This window comes from Cryptomeria japonica, chromosome 1 (assembly GCF_030272615.1).
Source record: "Cryptomeria japonica chromosome 1, Sugi_1.0, whole genome shotgun sequence".
NCBI lineage: Eukaryota > Viridiplantae > Streptophyta > Pinopsida > Cupressales > Cupressaceae > Cryptomeria > Cryptomeria japonica.
The window spans coordinates 634,813,309-634,835,274 of NC_081405.1; the positions used below are offsets into that span (position 1 = coordinate 634,813,309).

The following is a 21,966-nucleotide window of genomic DNA, read 5'->3' on the forward strand; positions in this document are numbered from 1 at the left end:
TTATTGAAAGTGAATTTCATAACATTTGGGCTCATTCTTACCTCTTCATTTTTCAGAACAGCAGCTTGCATGAGAACTTCAGCAGCTTGGGCTTCCAGGAACGCCAACTCTTGGGAGAATTGAGGGATTTGGACGAAAACCCATTTCCCCAGTGTCAGTTTCCATCATAATACAGCTTTAGTGTGCATATGGAAGCCTCTTTTGGGAATCTTTGAGCAGATTTATCAGTTAGAAGGCAAGGTTTCTTCAATCAGTTGCACGGCTGACCTTTTAGAGCTCATTTCCATCTTTTTCCAGCTCTATTTCAGCTTGCCGCTCTATTTTGGGTAGAAGGATTTCAAACCGTAGCATGTACTTAGGGTTTTGACATTAATCGGAGCTGATTTCCATTTTTCTATGGGCTGGAAGCTTGCATCAGACTTATGAGTTCATATTAATGGTATGTATACTAAACTTTTAAGCAAATGACAATCACTTATTGACCTTCCTTGTATGTTATGCAATGTATTAGTTTAAATCAGCAATCTTTTTATGTTATATTCAAGAACCTTGCATAAAAAACTTCAAACCCACTCAAACAAAAACAAAAACCAGTCAAACCCCATGCAAATATACATTGGCCAAAGATTTATCAGCAAATAAACACTGCACATAAAATCCTAATTTGGGTAAAATTTGGAGTAGGGATCTTTCAATGGTATCAAAGCCATGACCCTGCCAGCCTGAGGGTCTTGTGGCTTCTTACATGCAGCATAGACAGTTTGGTTCTTACAGATAATACACCCGCAGGAGAGGACCCTATCATTTGGCCATTAATTTCGATGTCCCAGCAGGTGTAGAGATGGGTGATCATCAGGAGGGTAGTAGGAGCCCTAATCACAGACAGAATCGTCCAAATCCTGATGCACTACTAGGAACTCTTGTCGAGTCTCAGCCTAGGATTGTGCAGGCACTTGACAGGTTACAGGACACATTCGACAGATTGGACTTGGGGTGCAATAGGGATAGGCGTGACACGCATGACAGATTGGTATCTGCAGCTGGCAGTCATTGTACTAGTAGAGCCCCATCATCATTTGACAGTGCACGTGGTTCACATAGATATGAGACGGCTCACACTCGGACAGTAGATAGACCCCTGCAGCCTTAGTTCCCTCCTAGAGATGAGCCGCATGAGGGCATTGCATTTCAGGATATGGTGATGGTGGTCAGTGATGAGTGGACCCGCCTACCTGCTCATGTGAGAGAGGCATTCCCTCTTCCCCAGTATTGTTCACAGCGCAGAGACAGCATGAGGAGGGATAATAGACATCCTCATCAGTAGGGTAACGGTGACCTACAGAGGGCTACCAACAAGTTCTCTTTATCTACCTTTGAGGGCAGTGTGACGATGAGTGCACGAGCTTGGGTGCACAAGTTGGATATATACTTGTCACTCAAGCCTATGCTCGAGGACGAGGCCATACAGTTCGCAGTGTTGCATCTTGAGCGCGTGGCCTATGATAGGTGGCACCATGGTTTGGTCACCCAAAACCATGGAATTATACACTCCTATACTGAGCTTACCGAGCGACTGATTTCTAGATTTGACCGCAAGGATGTGGAGTTATATTACAGGGATCTAGCACTATTGAGACAGACAGGCCACGTTGAAACTTACATCAATAAGTTTCAATGCATTGCAGTGATGGTTCCTAAGATGCTAGTTAGACATGTGGTGATGTTATTTGTGGAGGGATTACATGACAGACTACAGGGATTAGTCAAGGCTCTTAAGCCTAGCACCCTTCAGGAGGCCATACAGATCACCTTGGACCTAGACACCACACCACCACCCACTTCTCATCACTTGGATAGGAAGTTTTCCAGAGGCTCTAAGCCTACTCGGCAGTCTTCTTCTTAGCATAGAGGTGCTCCACCTCCTCCTAGGATGGATCAGGAGACGTGGAATGAGTTGAGGAGGAAGAAGCTTTGCAACTCATGTAAGGAACCTTGGGAGCCCAGTCACAAATGCTTTGGGAAAAGCAAAGCACATCTCATAGAGGTTTATTCAGATGTGGATGATGAGCATGCACAGGACACAGCATCCGAGGGCAGCCACAGTGAGGATGAGCAGGAGGTTCCACAGGTTGAGATTGGAGAGGATGAGGCTTTAGATACGTCCAAGGTCACTATTGCCACCCTTTCAAGAGTCCCTAGGATCCATCCCTTTCGTTTGAAAGGAGTGATTAAGGGACAGCATGTGATTTGCCTCATGGATAGTGGTGCCACTCATAATTTTGTTGAGGGGTTGGTTGCTAAGCGTGGGCTACAGGCAGAAGATTTTTCGGGTTTTAGTGTGACAGTGGCAGATGGATTTTCTATGCATTGCACTAGGAGGGTCCCACAGCTCAGTATTCAGATGGGTGATTACACTTTGACCGATAACTTCTATGTGGTGGGTCTTGGTGAGATTGACACAATGCTTGGTATCCAGTGGCTTCAATCGCTTGGCAAATATGTTCAGGATTTTAGGCGGATGGAGTTGGACTTTGTAGCAGATGGCAAGAAGGTTGTGCTGAAAGCTCTCTCTGATGGTGGACCTATTGTAGTTTCAGCACACAGGATGGAGTCTATCTTCAGGCATGGAGATGTTGCTTGGGCGACACAGTGTTTCATTTCGTCCAAGTCACCTTCTTCAGATGATAGACCAGCAGTGCATGGAGATGTTCAGATGACATTAGACAGACACAGCATAATGTTTGGAGACCTTCCTTCGGGTAGACCTCTTGACCGTGGGTTTGAGCATGTGATAGAGTTAGAGGAGGGCGCCAAGCCTGTGATTACCGTCCCTTATCATCATCCTAAGGCATTTAAGGATGAGATAGAGAAGACCATCCAGGAATTACTGGACATGGGATTCATCAAGCCTAGTTCTAGCCCCTTTGCTTCTTTTGTGGTGTTGGTGAAGAAGAAGGATGGCACCATGCATATGTGCATTGATTGTCGTGCACTCAATAAGAAAACAATTAAGAACAGGTATCTAATCCCGTGCATAGATGAGTTACTAGATGAGCTCTATGCGGCAATGTATTTTTCGAAGATTGATCTTCGGTTAGGATACCATTAGATCCGTATTCGTGAGGACATCCATAACACCGCATTCAGATGCCACTACGGACATTGTGAGTTTTTTAGTGATGCCATTCGGTCTCACTAACGCATCTGCTACGTTTCAGTCATGCATGAATCATGTATTCAATAAGCAGTTGTGTAAGTCTGTGCTTGTATTCTTTGATGACATCCTGATATACAATAGAACCTGGGAGGAGCACATGAGACATTTGGACGAGGTTCTTGGTATTATGGAAACTCGGTCTTTGTTTGCCAAAATGTCCAAATGTGAATTTGGACTTGCAGAGATATTATACTCGGGTCACGTGATTGGTGCAAATGGAGTGAAGGTTCACTAGGAAAAGATATAAGCAATGCTAGATTGGCCGCCACCTAGGAATGTTTCAGAGTTGCGGGGTTTCCTTGGATTATGTGCATATTACAGGAGGTTTGTGAAGTGGTATTCACTGTTTAAGCCCCTCTAACAGATCTTACACGAAAGGGTTCTTTTTGCTGGATAGATGAGGCTCAGGGTGTATTTGATAAGCTTAAGCAAGTTATGAGCACATGTCTCCTCCTAGCTCTTCTGGATTTCTCTCAGCCCTTTGTTCTAGAGTGTGACGCTTCAGGAGGTGGTATAGGGGTGATACTTATGCAGAACCGCCATCCCACTGCATATGAGAGCAGGGAATTGAGGGGCAAGGAGAGACTGTAAGCCACCTACGATAAGTAGATGCTCACCATCATGCATGCTTTGGCAAAGTCTCGGCAGTATTTAGTGGGTGGGAAGTCTGTGGTGAGAACCGACCACAACAACTTGAAATACTTCCTGGAACAGAAAGAACTCAATGAGAGCCAGTAGAAATGGGTCAACAAGATTTAGGCATATGATTTCGACATTGAGTTTGTCAAAGGGAAGAAAAATGTTGTTGTCGATGCACTTTCCAGGAACCCTTCAGTTCCTGCCCTTTGTTCCATAAGTGAGATTTCAGTGATTGGAAGTCTCAACTTTCAGCTGAGTATTCCAAAAATCAGTTTGCATGTGAGATTATAGATGGACAAGTCCAGGATGACAGGTATGTGGTGATTGATGATGTGATATACTATAAGAATAGAATCTACTTAGTTCCTGGATCAAAGTTGAAGGAAAAGATTCTACGTGCCATTCATGATACTCCACTAGCAGGACATCCTGGGTACTTTAAAACTTACAGGCAGGTTCGCAAGAGATTTCCATGGAAAGGACTCAAGGATGATGTCCTACGCTATGTTCACGAGTGTGTCACTTGTTAGCAGAACAAGTCAGAGCATACTTTCCAGCTGGACTTCTACACCCATTGCCTATTCTAGAACAGAAGTGGGAAGGTATATCGATGGATTTCATTACAGGTCTTCTAAGGGTTTAGGGAAAGGACTGCATATTTGTGCATTATCAACAATGTCTGCTCCATCTAAACCAGTTGCTTCCTAGATTCGGTGCTACCCTCCCCATAACATAATTCAAGGATTTACATAGCTTTAAACAAAACGTATTTAAAACAAAACATGACCAAATTAAAAAGTGCTCTGTATTCATGAAACAGAGACTATCTCCTTGCCTTTACCACTAGATGCCTCGGCCTACTCAATCTCTTCTTCCTCTTCATCGATGTCGTCATCGTTTTCCTTGGGAGGAAACCCAATCCACAGTGTGCATCTGGTCTATCTTTTCCTTACCTTCCTCAATCGTCCCCTTTTGCGCTTGGTTGGAATGGAGCTTCCCGATTGGGAGGGTTTGAACTCAACACCTCCCCACTTTGACATTTCCATCCTCAATTCTTGCTTCACCCATGACCTTAGAAATTCCTTGACACCATGCAGCCTTATCTGTGCAGCGGCACGTCTGTCCTCCTTGTTACAATTTGCACTCCACAAGAAATAAAGGCGCAGTGGAGGTTTGAGGTCGCTTGCAAATAGCCAAGCATCATTCGGACATACAAATCCCACGCCATCCTGGTCATTCGTAGAAAGCTATCCAGGCCACCACACCATTCTTCTCGCACACACACCCGAATTATCCACTCGACCTGCTCTTTACTCTCCAATTTCAAACACCAAGCAACGAACATGGAAGCGACCTCAACGTTCGTCTGATATTTGAACTCACCCCGCATATACTCATCTCCAAACACAATCTTCACACGCGTAAGAAAAGTTTGTTCTTTGAAGAGGAAGATGTTAGTCAGCCTCCCATCTGAAATTGGCCCCCAAAACGCCATCACCGATCTGTTGCTCTGAGAGAAAAGTTGGGCTCCATGATACAATCTTTGCTTCCAATTTGCTAGAGATATGTTCATGATGAGTGAATTCTCATCTTCCTTCAAGTGTCTCTTTTAAGTTAGGCTTGCCAAAGAAGCTAACCCAACCACCTTCGTATTCTATCAAGGCAATTGAATGCAATGTTGCCTTCAGGCTGGCAGAAATAAATGTCAGAGACGTCTTCTCCCGCATGTGTGAGTAGGTGAGCATCGCCACCACCTTCTTGCTTAACCTACTCAGTTTAAAACTACCACCAAAATCAATGCTGGTTTGAGGCGATATCGTATTTGCTCACGTCCAAATTGGCCATCTTTCGTCCTTTGTATTGATGGTTTCTGCACACCCGCCTTTCCATGTCATTCTTACCATTTGAGTTGGTAAGGTTGAAAAGACATTGACATTTTCCACCCATTGGGAGGGAGTACATCCCACTTGACCTTGCCAACTTGGAGTTCAATGGCTCGGTTGGCACATTCGTCAGCTTCCATGTTCCCTTCTCTTAGAGTAAGGGAAATTTTGAAACTTTGGATGTCATTGAGAAGGCTTCTAATCCACTTGATCTCCTTGTCTATTCTCCAATTCTGAGCTTCACCTCGGATTAGAGCTTGCGTGATGATTTGGGAGTCACCTCCCAAGTGAAGCCTCTCAACCCCTAATCTTTTCCCTACTTCAACTACCAAAGAAGCATCTTTTACCTCCGCTTCATTGTTTGTGCCTTGAATTAAACATTGTGTGCATCTAACCAGTAGCACTCCATTACAATCTTTGGCAACACACCCCGCACTAGGTGGTCCCAGATTACCCCAAGATGTGCCATCAAAGTTGATCTTGATCCATCCCGATTCAGGTGGAAGACAGATAGCAAGATTTGTTGACAATTGGGAAGGATTGACCCTTAATGATCCATTAATGGCAAAGAATACGAAAATTGAATCTCTAATAGTTGGTAACAAAAAAAATCAAGTGTTATAAAAGATGGAGAAGAGAAGGCCGCCTTGAAATCTGAAATCAAACTTTGAGGGTTTATAACACATCTTTTGCAAAGAAGATTTCAGCAATTAATTACGAAAGTTCAACAGGTGGATAATACGTAAAATTTGGCAAAGATCATAGTTCATAATCAAAATGAGAAAAAAAATAGAGAATTTTTGGATATTGACTTTAAAGGTTGAGCACATTTTTCAAACACAAATTGCTCAATCGGATTCAGTATTTGTGCACGGAGAAGCTAAGGTCGATTAGTTTCTTCAGAGTCTTTAGAAAGGTGCTTCAAAATCAAGGAAATCTACTGGGGTTGTGTTTCTTCAAAGTCTTTAGAGAGGTGTTTCAAAATCAAGGAAATCTACTGGGGTTGTTGAATAGCTATTGTTAGCTATCTCTAATTTTATTCTAGTGCACTTTTGAAGAAACACTAATTTTAAGATAAGTATATTTATAGATTTCTTTACACGCAAGAGATGTTAACTCTAGAAAATCTTTTGATAACTTTGTAGTATTTTGTATCAATAGTCTAACTAAAAATCACGTGTTCAATTTTAGAATTAGTGGATAGGAATTTCTAATGAAGAATGCATTGCATACAATCAAGTTATTCCTAGAATATAAGTGTAGTTAGTTCCTTTAATTTATTTTCATATAATATTTAGTAAACCTTATAAATAGATGTCATTTTGCACTTATATTCTTAATAGTGATTTCCATGCCTACTTGTTGCAGAATTTCTTATTCATTGAGTTATTGGCTTCCATATGAATTTTTTTGTGAATTTAGTAAATCTAATAACTAACACAAATTTTATATTGCAGATTTTGTTAGAGGAGGTGTTACGGCTTTGTATGGAAGTTTTCTACTTCATAGCCCTTTGTATTTATATTCTTCAATCCCATCCCATTTTACTTATAATTTTCACTCAACATTTAATTGGAAAGTGTAAGCATTGATTATTTGTGTTAAATCTTTTTATGAAATAGATAGTCATGAAGTGCAAAATCTTGTCTCATGCAAAAATGCTGAACTCCATTGTGCCCTAGCTTTAGAACAAAATGATAGGTTTTAATTTTATTCTGTTTGTATTGCATACTTGAAATCCTTAAGTTATAGGTTGAAAAAGGAGCTTCCCTCATAATTTGGAGAGCAATTTTACTGTACATCTATTATGTTTTGTGTCACATTGAAATCTGTGAATTAAAATGCTAACATGTATTAAGATCTAGGACGGACACTGTTACAACTAGGCTTCTATGACATCATTCTAATCATGGATTGACTCCATTAGCACCAAATTTTGGTTGATCGGTGATGCAGGTACACACATTTCCTAAAATGTGTACTTTAAAGATATTTTTAGGATTGTCTCTTTACTGTTAATAGTTTTTGGTCCCATAAACAATTGTCCAATTCTCACGAAAAATCAAAGTGAGTTTCAACAATGACAAAAATGTCAAAAAGAGTAAAGCAGCAAGTAGAATATTTTCAGACAGTATAGCCCTACACAGCAACTCTGAACAACCAAGGGACATAAGATATCAACTTGAGTCTGATTTCCTATAATCTCTTTAATAGACTTTTTTGAGACATTTAGAAACAATCAATAAATGCGATGAGATGCTTTATTATCCATAAAGACAAAGATAGTTGTATTTGGAAAATCTCCTGTTAGCATGAAGTAATAACAATTTACCTTGGACACTGCATCTTGTATGTGTTTTTCCACCTGCAAAGGATAAGTGCAAAATATAAGATCTGCCCATGGTCCAATAAGGGAAACCAATAATTTCACAAGAATTAAGTGTTCACCTAAATAAAAGAGAAGTAATATAGATTACTAGGATACAGGGAAATAAAAGGGTATCCATAAACAGTTAGTACCTTTTGCACTGCAGCATGGGTAATCAATGGCCCCTGTTTGCAAGATGGAAAATCAAACTTTGAAAAAATATAGAATTAAAAAAATAAAAGCAATCTTAAACTCTGGTTCTTCAATATAGTTCTATAGGGGAGGAAATATTTAGATTTCCTCAAGAGGTGTAATTAGATGTAGAGATACCTCATAATATCTTAAGTTTTCTTCTGCTGAAAAACTTTGGAGTATGTTAATGATAAAAATAGTAAAACTGCATCACTAATTTCAACCAAGAGATTCCTGATAGTGATTACAAATAAAATAATGTGAATTGACCATTCCAATGACTTGTTTCTAACACACATACAAAAATTCAAAATTCAACAGCTATTAATTAACTTCAAAACAAATTTCCTTTGTACAAAACAATCAATTATTTTACAACATTAAATAATTGTCTCTGAATACGCAAATGTTAAACACTGAAGATCTCGTTCCAAATTAGAAATATCTATGTAGTGACGCTTGTTTGTTTTAGAAAGTAAAATGCATTCTATTTAAAAGTCCAACTCGTAGATCACCTGCAGAACACCTTCCTCTAAACCATTTCCAACTCTCAATTCCTGTACTGCTGTACTAAACAGCTTTGCAAATTTTTCATAGATACCTGCACACAAAGATAGAATTGAGCCAGGTAATATTAGATGCTGAGCTGGTAAAAATTCAGAAAATAACCTACAGGTGATTTTGATCGGTACTAGAAATCACATGTAATATATAAAACCACTTCCATATGGCAATGTAGAACTCTAGTCAATTTTTCAAATCTTCAACCTCAGGTAGCAAAATCAGTTTAACCTTTGGATACAACATCAACTTCAAGAGAAGATATCTATTTCAAACCTAATGAAGTAATCAAGAACATAAACCTAACAGTATAAATTTAATTTTGGACAAAAACATTTAATGTGTATTATATCATCTGCTGCAACAGCAAAGAGCTTGTACAGGCCAGTTGTATGTCCATAGAAAGAAGGGAATTATTTAAAGATAACCAATCATAAATTCCTTTGTCAAATTGTGGTCTTTGATCTCCAAAACAGTGCTTTAAACAATAAAAAGGATAAATTAAGGAAATAAATAAATGTTGTGCCTGTATGTGGCCATGTGGACCTTGACAAGGAGCCTGATATTGATGGTTAATTGCATGAAACCTTAGATAGAATGGCACACTTTCCAACAATGGGAATTAGAGACCATGAAACCTGTCGATATCCCTCCAAGACGTCAGTTATTCATCATCAGTTCACAGTTTTGCATTAGTTCATGTTGTAGCCTCCTCTTAGAATTAGTAATTTCTCTTTTTGTATGGGTAACCAGTCTGATGTTTCCTTCACAGGTTCAATATTTATTAGATAAGATGAAGCTATACAGACCAATATAACAGTAATATCTTACTAGACTACTCAGAATAAATCTCCATCAACTCTCTAGTGATGCTCGATGAAATATCTAACGGCTGATTTTATTAGATTCCAAAGAATTGTTATTTTCTTTGCTCAGTTGATTGGCTTTGTGCATGCATTTGTTTTTTCCGTATTTTCATTTTTGCTTCTTCCAAAACATGTTTCTTAATCCTTACAACTTGAAGTTGCAAGACAACTTTACTTTGATCTATTTTCTTTTAAAAATAACTTTCTTTCTTGACTGAACATTACTCTCTCATATTCCAGGATACTCATTTCAGTTCTGCTTTCCATTTTTGTAATGTTACAATGCTTGCTGCAATTTCAAATCTCATCACACTCCTTTGAAATTTGTCTAATGCGTTAGAGTTTGTGTACATTTCAGAGGACCACTATTGCAGCCAGCTCCATGTTTTCAATTTTTCTAGGTTTTTATTTGTTCACACATACAATAAATTGCGTCTGGTTCTGGTTAGTTCTTCCTTACATTACAAATCTTTATCCTGATTTCTTTTTCATTTTAACAAAATGCTGATCTTGTTTCATTTCAATTGGATTTTCATCTTCCACGTGTGCTTACTTATTCTAAAATAGAATATGGTTTCAACTTCAAATTGCATTCTTTGGCTGTAGAGGTCCTGCATTTTCTGTTGTATGCTTGTGTTTGATTGTCCACATTCTGTTTTCCAGCTGACGCATAGTTTTTTCTTCCTCTTGGATCATATTGTCTCTGCTCTCCTCTTTTTCTTCCTTTTTTTTTCATGTTCGATTTCTACATTGCCATTTCTTCTTAGTTGCAGCATAGGGTATCCTTTGACCAGACATCCATTTTGATGGCAGCTTCTAAATCTTAAGGCTATAAAATCAATGTTTAATGGCTGTTCTCATGTCATTTCAACTAGTTTTAGTTCAATCTCACATGCAGAAGCTTTTTTTAATTCTTTATTAGCACAAACCTTTGCATGGTTCAAAACTTACTGCTTAGAAGTTAATACTGAAGCTGTCATCTACTCTCCAATTAATTAAAGTAAACCTGGTAAGAAATGATGGTGTACCATACTGATAGTCCTTATGGTAATTATCTTGAGGGGTTGAAGATGAAACCCAATGCTTCATGAGCAATTTAAATGTAAACATGAATATTGGCCCACGCCAACAGACTGCATTATTTCAGATTGTGTGGAGAACACAACCGTAAAGTGTTCTCTTATGATTGTCATGACTCATTATATCTGTTGGTCCTGATGGTTTCCAGTATGTCTATCGGTATCCACTTCTTGAGAGTTTTATAACCCTAGAAATGAACTCAGAAATATACATGTTCTCTAGTTCTACTTTATTTCCTTGAATTAAATTCTCAAATAAATTCATATCACTTCTAACATTTGAACAGTGTAATGTCCCCACTTTGAAATAGAATTTAATAATAAATAATAATAATAAAATTAAAATAATCAACAACATCATTGTGGGATGGCATGTGAGGAGGTTCGCTGCAGGGTCGCAGAGCAGAGGAGAGATCTCCAATGGGTACCGGAGCAAAGACTCGACAATGGCAGGAATGATCCAGGCCAGGAGCAAGGTCGATCAAAGAAGTGGGGTGACGCAATGGAGCGGGAGATTCCTCTGCAAGTATTCAGTAGCAAGGTCTCCAATGGCTGGAATGCATATGGATTCCAGGGAGATGTTGTGTTGATTCATTCCAGGCCGCAATGGGTGTACGAATCAAGAAGGTGGATCGATAAGGCCAAGAGCAATCTACCCAGGCAACTTAGGCAATTCAATCCCTCGAGAAGCGGGAACAGGAGCTACCCTAATCACCATTATAAAAATAACCAGCGTTTCGGCATCTGCAGCAAACTCAGAAACCCTAGGCGCAACAATAGATAGTATGGGCAGTACGGGCAAAATTCGGACTCTTCAAACAATTGGCGGGAAAAAAATCAACCAAGGCCAAAACATCAAAATTGTAACCCTTGGATCCCCAAACCCGCGGAAGTATCAGAGCAGATGGAGCAACTGGATAATCAAGCGTTGCCTGCCCTGCCAAAGTGTGTTCCGATTAAGCTTAGATTAAGCTTAGGCAGGTACACATCAAACACTCAATCGACAAATTCCACGACACTGGGCTAATCTTGAAATGGGGTGGGGGGAAAATCGAATTGCGCAAACTGAGCAACTGGTTGAACACGAAATGGGGTTTCGACATCCAGCTCCATAAACTGTCAAATAACTTCTTCTTGTGGAATTTACCTTCTACGCTTAAAAGAGAAGAAATCTTAAGCCAAGGAAGTCAAAGTGTAGATGGCCATCCGCTTTGGCTGGATAAATGGGTACCGAATTTCAATCCTTGGAAATTCGAATTTTGCAAGAAAGCAGTGTGGATCAGATTATACAAATTACCGACTGAATACTGGGATAGAGAAGTGCTGAAAGAAATCGCCAAAGGGCTACGTGAATTGCAAGAGATCGATTGTATAGTTGCAAATCAAGCGTGGGGAGACTATGCCAGATTTTGCATCAGGATCCCCCCCTTTGACCTAATCCCGCGATCAATTGAGATACAGTCGGATTGGGGAACATGGACTTAAAGAGTCTGCCAAGAAAAAATGACAAGTGCCCAATCAGACGGGTCAAAGAGTCCAGAGGCAAATCCAGTGAGGATGGATAATCCGAACATGGGGCCTGTTTCCACCAAGGAAACCTTGAATGGGGAAGCTTGAGACATTTGCATGTCTAAAAGCATCCCTTGAAACCATGTTGAGTCAGATGTTTGTTTGCCCTCTCGGGTGAATAACTTAAGACATAAAGAACATAACGCAGAATAATGTCGTAATTATCAGACAAAGTATATTAGATGTTCCATTCATAATAAGTGTCTGCTACAAGTTACATTCCGAAGTATAAAAGGGTACGGAGGGGGTGCAAGCGCCAACCGTCGCACCACAACTTCCACCCCTCGGTTGCCAACTAACCAAAACAATTACACATAATTAACTAATATTATTCCCGTGTACAATAATCCTGCCAACATCATCCCCCCCAAAAAGAAAAGTCGTCTCCAGGCGACTTACAAAAATGAAGATAATGCAACCTATACAATATATCTAAAAGACTAGGGAGGGGGCTGAGAAAGCGTCCCTGAAGCAAAAGTGTGAGATGTCGGTGTCTGGGTCGCCAAGCGGGCACGGAGCTCATACACCTGCTGAGTACGTGCAGCCACATCCCGTTCCGCCACCAGTACCTTCTCTAAAGTTGTCTTCACCATGTGTGCGGCTTCCAGCAACTCCTCCTCTTTTGTATCCACTGCCTCCATCGCGCAGACCAACCGTGTCTGCTCGGCTGCCAGGCGGGTCTCTACCTCGGCCTTCGCTGTCCGGATCTCAGCCGTCTCTGTGCGGGCCATCTCTAGCTGTGCCAAAAACTACGCCCTCTCAGCTACCCATGAGGCCTGCTGACTGGCCACCTCTCTCTCCAACGCTACTCGGGCAGCCTCCCTGACTGCAGACTCCTGCTGTGTACGCCTCAATGTATAATAGGCATCCCGGTAGACCTGCTCGATCTCGCGGACAACTGCCGTCACTAGACTCTCCACAACGAGCTGACGAAGCCTCCAAGCCAGGAGCATCTCCTCTGTCTCCGCAGTCGGCCACCCCTGAGACTCAAAGCAGGTAGCAAAGGCTATCGGGCAGCCCACCCGCATAAACTGTAGGACCTGCTCTAGCTCCACCACCACCTGCTGCAATGCTTGCGTCTGGGCGGCGGCCACCACCCGCCTACCCCTTGTTACCATATCAGCCATGTCAGCGAGATAGGTCTCCACATCCTCCCTCGTCTGTGCCGAAGACTGGGAAATCCCTGGTGGAACGGTCACTGCTATATCCTGCTGTGAAGGTACCGCCTCCGCCACCGAAGGTGCACCATCTCCTGGTGCCTGCCCAGCAAAGGCGACCTCTCCTGCCTCGTTCCCAACTATGAGTCCATGTGCCTCCCCTGATGAGTCATCCAAGTCGACTACCTTTGCTCTAGTCTCTCGACACAGTGAGAATACAATAGCTCCCTCCGGCTGTGCCAGTGTCATCTGAAACCGCTGTGTGAGCCAACTCTGCATAGCCTCGAGGTCAGCCTGCATCTCCGTGACCGAGGGATGGTTCACTGTCGTCGGCTCCTCCAACAACGAAGCAGAAACAGTCACCACAGCGTCACTACCCACGACGTCCAACCGCACGTGAGGCTCAGTCTCCTCCACCTCCGTCGGCCCCTGCTCCTCAACGACCACTACCCGATGCGATGACTCCTTCGTCCCTGACTCTGCCATGTCCTTGTAGGTGCCGCTGTGGTTGGGCCCGATGGTGCTCCCTGGTGCTCGTGCTGGAGGGGATCAAGTGTAACAGGCGTATGGCTCTGCCCGAAGGCCGGAATACAGGTGCCGCCTACTCTAGATGCTGGCACAGTCGAGCCCATCGGTAACAGAGGTGGGGCAAACCGGACTCATACAGGCTCCTCCATTGCCTGACTGCTACCGTCCTCCTCATCTTCCGCCTCCGAATCCTCCGTGTTGCTGGAATCCCTCCCGCTGTCAGGCTCCCCTGAGGCCGAGGCCCTATCCACCGCCCGTTTCCGCTTCGCGGAAGAGTGCCCAATGTCCAAGTGCCTCCAATAATGTATTGGAGGCTCTCCCGCTGTCAACGGTCCCTGCGGCCGTACCTCCAACTCGTCCTCCGGCACTACTTCCCGCGTGGCCTCCAAGAATAACCCTATAGCGTAATGAGGCATATAAATGTGCGATGCTGGAGCGTCAAAAACTCATACATACGCTCTGCCAGTAACGCGGCCCAGTCATATACGATGCCATTCATCAGCCCATTCATCAGCATAATCTGAGGGAGGGCAATGTCCGACGCCCTACCCGACCCTGTCAATCTGCTCTTGATGACATCCATAATGCATCTCCAGTGGCCCTCCGCAACAAAAGTCTTACGGATTCCACGACTCTTCGTGGCTCTAGCCACGCTGTCCAACTCCGCCGTCGTCAAATTCCGGGAGACTAATTTAATCCACCGCTCCTCCTCCTCCTGTGTCATCTTTTTGGCCTTCAAGTCTATTTTCTTTCCCTGGCTGCCCGGAATGCCGAATACCCTCGTGAAATCCCCTACTTTGAAGGATATAGTGACATCCCTCCGGAGGTATTCAAACGTGCTGGTGCATGTATGCCTGTCGAAGGTGTCCACCATGAAGCGTAGGGCACCCTCATACTCTCGGATAGGGAACACGGGCATCCGAATAGCCCACTCTACTTGTGCCTTCCGGAGGTTTTGCTTTACCAGGTCATTATCAGGGGTGTCCTGCCACCATTTTCGGCATTCCAATCCATTCAGGCCTTCAAAAGTAACATTCTGTGGCGTCACTGTGTTTTTCGCACTTGCGGCAGCCTGTGGTGCTTTCTATTTTTGTTTTTGTCGGGCACTGGCATCCATGGTGCCGCCTGCAACACGTACTCCTAAAGCTAAAATCCTGATATTGCTACCCCTATCCCTCTGGCTGCTACTGGAAGAAGCGTGCAGCTGTTTCTTCCAACTCCTCTTCCCTACTGAATCCATCGATCTCCCTGTAACTGATTTGTTTAGAAAAAATCTACCCTTCGTAACGGCCCTCTCTTTTTCTTGGCTGCCGCCGTGCGGCGGCTTCTTCTTTTTCTCCCCTATGCGTGGCCTGTGTGGTGTCTTTTGGCATGGTTGCGTGGGGTTGTGCAGGGCTTGGTCTGGCCGTGCGCTGCTTGGTGGTCGGCCCGTGCGGTGCTTGGTGGTGCGACTGCTGCGCGTGTTGATTGGGCCGTGCGGTGCGCGACGCCTCTCCCTTTACCCTTCGCGTCGCGTGGTGATGTGCCTTAGGCGGTGTCCGGTGTCTTCTTCCTCCGCGGGGTTTTATTGCCAGGGTCGAGCTGTGCGGTGTGCGGTGTGGTGTCTTCTTCCTTTCCTCGGCGGTGTGTGGTGTGGTGTCTTCTTCCTTTCCTCGGCGGTGTTTTAATCTTCCGCAGCTGCTTGGTGACCACCTTCGGTGGCCCCACCGTCGGTGTGATCACCGCACGGTGGTTCCACCGCACGGTGGTTCCACCGCACGGTGGTTCCACCGCACGATGGTTCCACCGCACGGTGGTCCCACCGTCGGTGGTCCCACCGCACGATGGTTCCACCGCACGATGGTTCCATTGTACGGTGATGCCACCTTCGGTGGTCCCACCGTACGGTGGCCACTTTCTTTTTCCCCACCGTACGGTGGCCACTTTTTCTTCTTTTTCTTTTTTCTTTTTTTCAAATTTTCTTTTATATTTTTTTTTTTGTCAATTTTTCAATTTTTTAGCGGGCTGACTGACTGGGGGGTCTCGGTTCCCTCCGTTCGTGATAGATCTTTAACTTCGACCCATTGACTGCGTCTGGTATCTCCTTCCCGTCCAGCATCCACAACTTTATCGCCCCGTTCGTATTGACCTCACGTATCTGGAAGGGCCGTAACCAGCGGACTTTGAATTTCCCAGGTTTAATTTCGTTTTTCCCATTGAATTTTAACACCAGCTGTCCGAGAGTAAAATTCATTCGCCGGAGATGCTTGTCGTGCCACATCTTCCGTCTTTGTTGGGCTGTTTCTGTCGCCCACTGAGCCATCATCCTTCGTTCGTCCAATTTGTTCAACGCGTACAGCCTCTCCCTCAAGCTTTCCATGTCGCCAAGGCGATTATCGATGGCAACCCGTAGACTCGGCACCATGAATTCAACTGGCACCATGGCTTCTTGTCCATACATTAGCTGGAAGGGAGTCTATCCAGTAGTTACCTTGTAAGTTGTTCGGTATGCCCAAAGTACTGACGGTAGGCGCTCCTCCCAATCATCCCTCTCCACTCCACAAGACTTATATACCACCGACATTGTTATTTTATTTGTGGCCTTCGCCTGGCCATTGGCACGTGGGTAGTACGGACTTGAGAATGAGTGAAAAATCTTGAAGTCTGATGTCAACCGGCGTATGACATGGTTCACGAAGTGGCCTCCCCGGTCACTGGTCAACTGCATAGGTATACCATATCGCGTAATGATTTGTTCATAAATAAATTTCGTTGTGCTTACTGCCGAATTATCCTGGAGAGACCTTGCCTCCACCCACTTGGTTAAGTATTCTGTCGCCACTATAATGTACCGGCACCGTCGTGTGCGGCTGGCCTTAAGAGGACCCACAAAGTTGAGTCCCCATCGCTCAAAGAGTTCTTGTGCATGCGACAGGTTGAGGGGCATGAAGTCCCACTTCAGAGGTTTGCCCGCCTGTTGGCAAGTGTCACATCTCACGACCCACTCCCTGGCGTCGTGATGTACCGTTGGCCACCATAGTCCTGCGAGGAGCACCTTTCAGGTTGTGGTGTCTGGACCCATATGTCCACCTGCGGGCCCTTCGTGTGCCTCCCTTAGTACACTCGAGACTTCTTCCTCCATGACACAACGCCTTAATATCTGGTCCGGCCCCATTTTGTAGAGTGACCCGTTAATGAGCGAAAAAGTCCTGCTCCTTGATACGAGCTTTCTTCGTTCCCCTGGAGGCATACCCTCCAGAAATCGGGACGTCGATAGGTACTCTCCAATCTTCCTGTACCACGCAGGGAGTACGGCTATTTGGAACAAGTGTGCATCCGAAAAATCGTCATTTACTCCCTCTGGAGGTTCCCCCGACTTAATCCGGGACAGGTGGTCGGCGATGACATGGCTTCGCCCTGGTCTTACCACAATTAAAAATGTGAACTCCTGTAGTAGCAATAGCCAACGACTTATCCTCCCCTGGATAATGGGCTTATTTACTAAATACATGAGTGCCTGGTGGTCTACGTAAAATGTGAATGGTGTGGCCAAGAGGTAATGACGGAATTTCTGTACGGCATAGACCATACCAAGTGCTTCACATTCTGTGGTACTGTAGTTCTTTTCCGCCTTCGAGAGCAACCTGCTGGCAAAATAAACGGGGTGGTCCAGCCCGTGTCCTCCTACTTGGGCTAATGTAGCCCCGATGGCATAGTTTGAGGCATCCACGTGAACGTGGAATTCCTTATCCCAGTTCGGGTATGCCAGTATGGGCGCTCCCATCAACCTTGTCTTCAGCTCTTCGAAGGCCTTGCTCTGTGGCTCTGCCCAAATGTATGGTTCCCCTTTCCTTGTCAACTTATCCAACGGGTGGGACACCTCAACGAAGTTCTTGATGAACCTCCTGTAGTACCCCACATGACCAAGGAAGGACTTTACCCCCGTGACGTCCGTAGGAGGTTCCATTTCTACTATTACCCGAATCTTGTCCGGGTCCGTTTTCAATCCTTCTTTACACACAATGTGTCCTAGCAATCTTCCCTGTGGTACCATGAATCTACATTTCTTCGGGTTGAGGGCCAATCGTGCCCTCCGACACCTCTCCAGGCACTCTCCGAGAGTTTTCAAGTGGATGTCCTGTTCGCTGTAAATAGACCAATCATCCAGGAATGCTTTGAAGTTCCCCACAGACATCTTGTCGAAGATGTGCAAGATGATGCGCTGAAAGGTGGCAGGCGCATTGCATAGACCGAAGGGCATTCGGTTGTATGCGTACACACCGTCCTCCACCACGAAGGTTGTTTTCAGCTTATCTTCCTCCGCGATGGATATCTGGTTGTAACCAGAGAACCCATCCATGAAGGAATAGATTTCATGTCCAGCTAGTTCCTCCAAGATGCTGTCTCTGAAGGGTATGGGAAACGGGTCTTTAACAGTGACAGCGTTTAGGCACCGGAAGTTTACACAGATCCGGATCTGATTGGCCTCTTTCTTGAGGGAAATCACAATGGGGGACACCCATTCGCTCGTCTGCACTCTAAAGATTATGCCCGCTTCCAACATCCGCTCAATTTCGTCGTTCACTCGTACAGCATAATTTTTGTTCATTCAGTACGACCGCTTCCTCACTGGCTGGGCTCCCGGTACCAATGTTATTCGGTGCACACATAGCTCTGGGGGTACGCCCTTCAAATCCTTGTATGTCCATGCAAAGACATCCTTGTATTCAAGGAAAATTTTGAAGCCTACGGCCTTCAACACTGGATTCCAGTCATCTCTAACAAGGATGATCTTGGGGTCACTTGTCTCCCCGAGATTCATTTCCTTTAACTTGGCTTCCTGATACTTAATAGGCTCCCCCTTCAGGAATTGGTGTGCCGGCGTCTCATTCACTGCTGCCTCCCCTTCCTTATACTCGCCATATTCTGGAGGAAATATATCTGGTTCTTCTTCGATGCTCAATACGTTGCACGAGGGTGTAAATAGTTCATAATCTCCCATTTGCCAATGGAAGAGGCTATTCAAGGAGTCCCCATCGTCCCCTGAGCATGCCTCCAGTTCTAGTACCCCTTCGTCACTAGGCTCCATGCGGCATCCATTTCCACCCTCCACTAACTGGTTTCCCTCAGATTACGTACTTCCTCCTGATATTTTCCAAAGAAAGGGTATTCCGCTTCCAGTTATGGTTCGCTTTTGCTGCAATGAGCCACCCCCGCCCCAGGATGGCATCATATCCTTTTTGCTTCAGGGGGATTACCACAAAATCCAGCACGAATGGCTGCGTGTCGACCATCACCTGTTGGCCCATGAGGGTACCAAGGGGTTTAATCCCATGTTGGTCTGCCCCTAGCAGGTTGAATGTAGGGGGCCACAACGTAGGCTTTCCCAATTTTTTCCATGTCGCTTCTGGAAGTACATTTACTCCTGACCCACCGTCCACAATAGTGTCTGTTAAGGTGGTCCCTAGTATACCCATTTCTACCACCGCCGGGTGGCATCCACTGTTGACTACCAACAACATGGGGTCGACCGCGGGGCTCACGATCTCCCTAAACCCGGGGTTGGTTGTGGGGCTCACGACCTCCCTCGTTTTTACTTGTGGGGGTACAGAGTTTAAAATAGCCGTTTTTAGCTGCGGCATAGTCTCCAGGAGGTCTTGAATTCTCACGGGTACCTCTACCTGCAATATTTGCCGTAAGATTTCCTCTTCTCCCTTCGTCCGTGGTGGACTTGCTGTCTGGTGCCTGTTCTGTCCTTGTGAGGCCATTTCCTTTGTGATCTCGTCTCTGGCCTCCCGCACTCTCTCGGTCTCCGTGTGGGGATTTGGGTAGGCAATCTTTTTAGCCTGTGCCCTTGTGATTGCCAATACTTCTGCCTTCGTAGGTTCTATGTTTAGAAGGTGTACACCAAGCTTCGGGCAATTTGCGTCCTCATGGTCGCCTGGCCTGCACCATCGACAGAGGTGCTGAGGGTCGGCTTCCTTCGTGCAATCGCGGGCAAAGTGTCCCCACTGATTGCAGGCCCTACATTGAATCATCGGCCGGCCCTTGGCATTGTACTGGATCCGGTTTTTGTTGTTGTTATTATTATTATTTCTTCCGCCGCGGCGTCTATTATCCCGGTATCCTCCAAATGATGTCGTTGTGTTAGTCTGCTGGTGCGGATGTTGTGGCCTGCTCCATGAACAACACCTGGTTCATGCTTCGAGTTTTCATATTGTATGGGCACTCCTTGGTGGAGTGTCCCATCATTTGGCAAATCTCACAGAATGCCTTCTTCGGGCAAGTACCCTTTGTGTGTCCGTCACTCCTACAGTCTATACACCACACTTCATTTTCTTCCGTCTTACTTGTACTCCCTTTCATGGCTTTGAATTCTCTCAGCATTCGTTCCATGTCCTTCTCGAGCGCGTGCACCTTTTTACTCGATTCGCCACTGCTACTGCTCTCTCCGTCAGAATCTTCATCATCGTCAGATGAATATTTATTACTTTTCTTCTTCCTTGATGTTTTATATTCGCTTTCTAGATCCATCGCCCTGTTATAGGCATCGTCATATGACGTCGGGGGTACAATCTTCATTTTTTTCCATAGGGAGGATTTCAATCCTTCCACAAACCATCGTTTTTTTAATCCCTTAGCCGGCTGGCTCTCCATTTTACCCAACAATTCCTTTAGTCTCCTGCTGTATGCCCGTATTGTCTCCTTAGTACCTTGCTTGGTACTGTATATCTCTATTACAATTTCGTTGTCATCACGGAGCAACCGAAACTCCTCCGTGAATTCCTTCTGTAGGTTAGCCCATGTGGCCACTTTTTGCTTATCTACATCGAAGTACCAATCTATGGCGACTCCACCTAACGTGGCTGGAAACTGCTGTACCCAATCATCCTGGTCTGTTACTCCGTTGGCAAACCAAATGGTTTCACATGTACGGCAGTGCCGTAAGGGGTCTTCCTTGCCGTCCCCTGTGAACTTTGGTAATTTTTGTTTGCTCGCCATCCCTGGTCGTCTTCCTGGAGGCGGTTGTGTCTGTGTTTGTGGCCCTGCGCTGCTACCTCCGGTAGTGTTGGTGGTGTGTCCTGGAGGTACGGTGTTTTGCCTGTCGCGTGTGGCACCTACACCCGTACTGTTGCCCTCCCCTTCGTTCTGACACGCTCCTACTCTTGCTTCCCGTTGGTGATCTTCACTCCATGGCGTAAGGGATAAGTTCCTAAACTGATCCCGAGTCTCCTCAACTAGATTTCGCCGTAACCTTGTTTCTTCTAGAAATTCTTCGTGGCTCCGCGTCCTACGATGATCTGGCGACACGTAGAAATTTCCGTCGTCCTCTGCACCTTCCGTGACACCTCCTTGGTTCCCCTCGGGCCCCCCTTCGACAAGTCGTCCTTCGGCAAGTTGCCTCAGCCTCCGTTGACGTTCTACTTGCTGCTCCAAAATCAAAGCCCTCTGCGCGGCCTCCCACTCATTCGTTTCCGGTTTTCTATTCCTATCTTTATTCAATAGGTTTGGCATTAATTGTCGCACATTTCCATAACTCTCAATTCTTAAATCAAAACATGTCTTTATTAATTCATCTGCTCAAGTACAACTCATGTCAATGACACTTTTATTTGAAAATAAGTTCACGGTTCAATTCCCTCCTGGCCTGGCGCCATCTCTTTTCGTGTCCCGTCGGCTGTTCTCTTCGTAGCATTGCAGGATTTGTTGTCGTCGCTCTTCCTGGGCAATCTCCTCCAGGTGGGCCCGCTGTGCCAGCGATGCTTGTGCAAGCAACCGGGGGAGGTGGTTCATTAACCGGTTTCTTGCCGGGCTAACCTCCAGCGCTTTCCACACGGCACTTGGTGGGATTTCTACCTCCGCCGCTTCTCGTCGAACGTATGTCTGAATGGCTACCTGGAGCAAAATTGAAAATTCTCGCGTTGCCG

The 21,966-nt window shown here is 44.9% G+C and overlaps 1 protein-coding gene across 2 annotated transcripts in view; it reads right to left on the reverse strand.

The window, feature by feature from the left end:
• LOC131042430 (succinate-semialdehyde dehydrogenase, mitochondrial) overlaps positions 1-21,966 on the reverse strand; it is a 290,490-nt gene that overhangs the window by 126,631 nt on the left and 141,893 nt on the right. For both annotated transcript variants that reach the window (XR_009105256.2, XM_057975696.2), the window contains exons 13-15: positions 8,815-8,900; positions 8,260-8,292; positions 8,072-8,104 (exon numbers count right to left, since the gene is read on the reverse strand). Coding sequence is in view for 1 of the 2 variants with exons in the window: in XM_057975696.2 (XP_057831679.2) it covers positions 8,072-8,104; positions 8,260-8,292; positions 8,815-8,900 (152 nt within the window). In the remaining variant the exon portion in view is untranslated. The remainder of the gene's footprint in view (positions 1-8,071; positions 8,105-8,259; positions 8,293-8,814; positions 8,901-21,966) is intronic.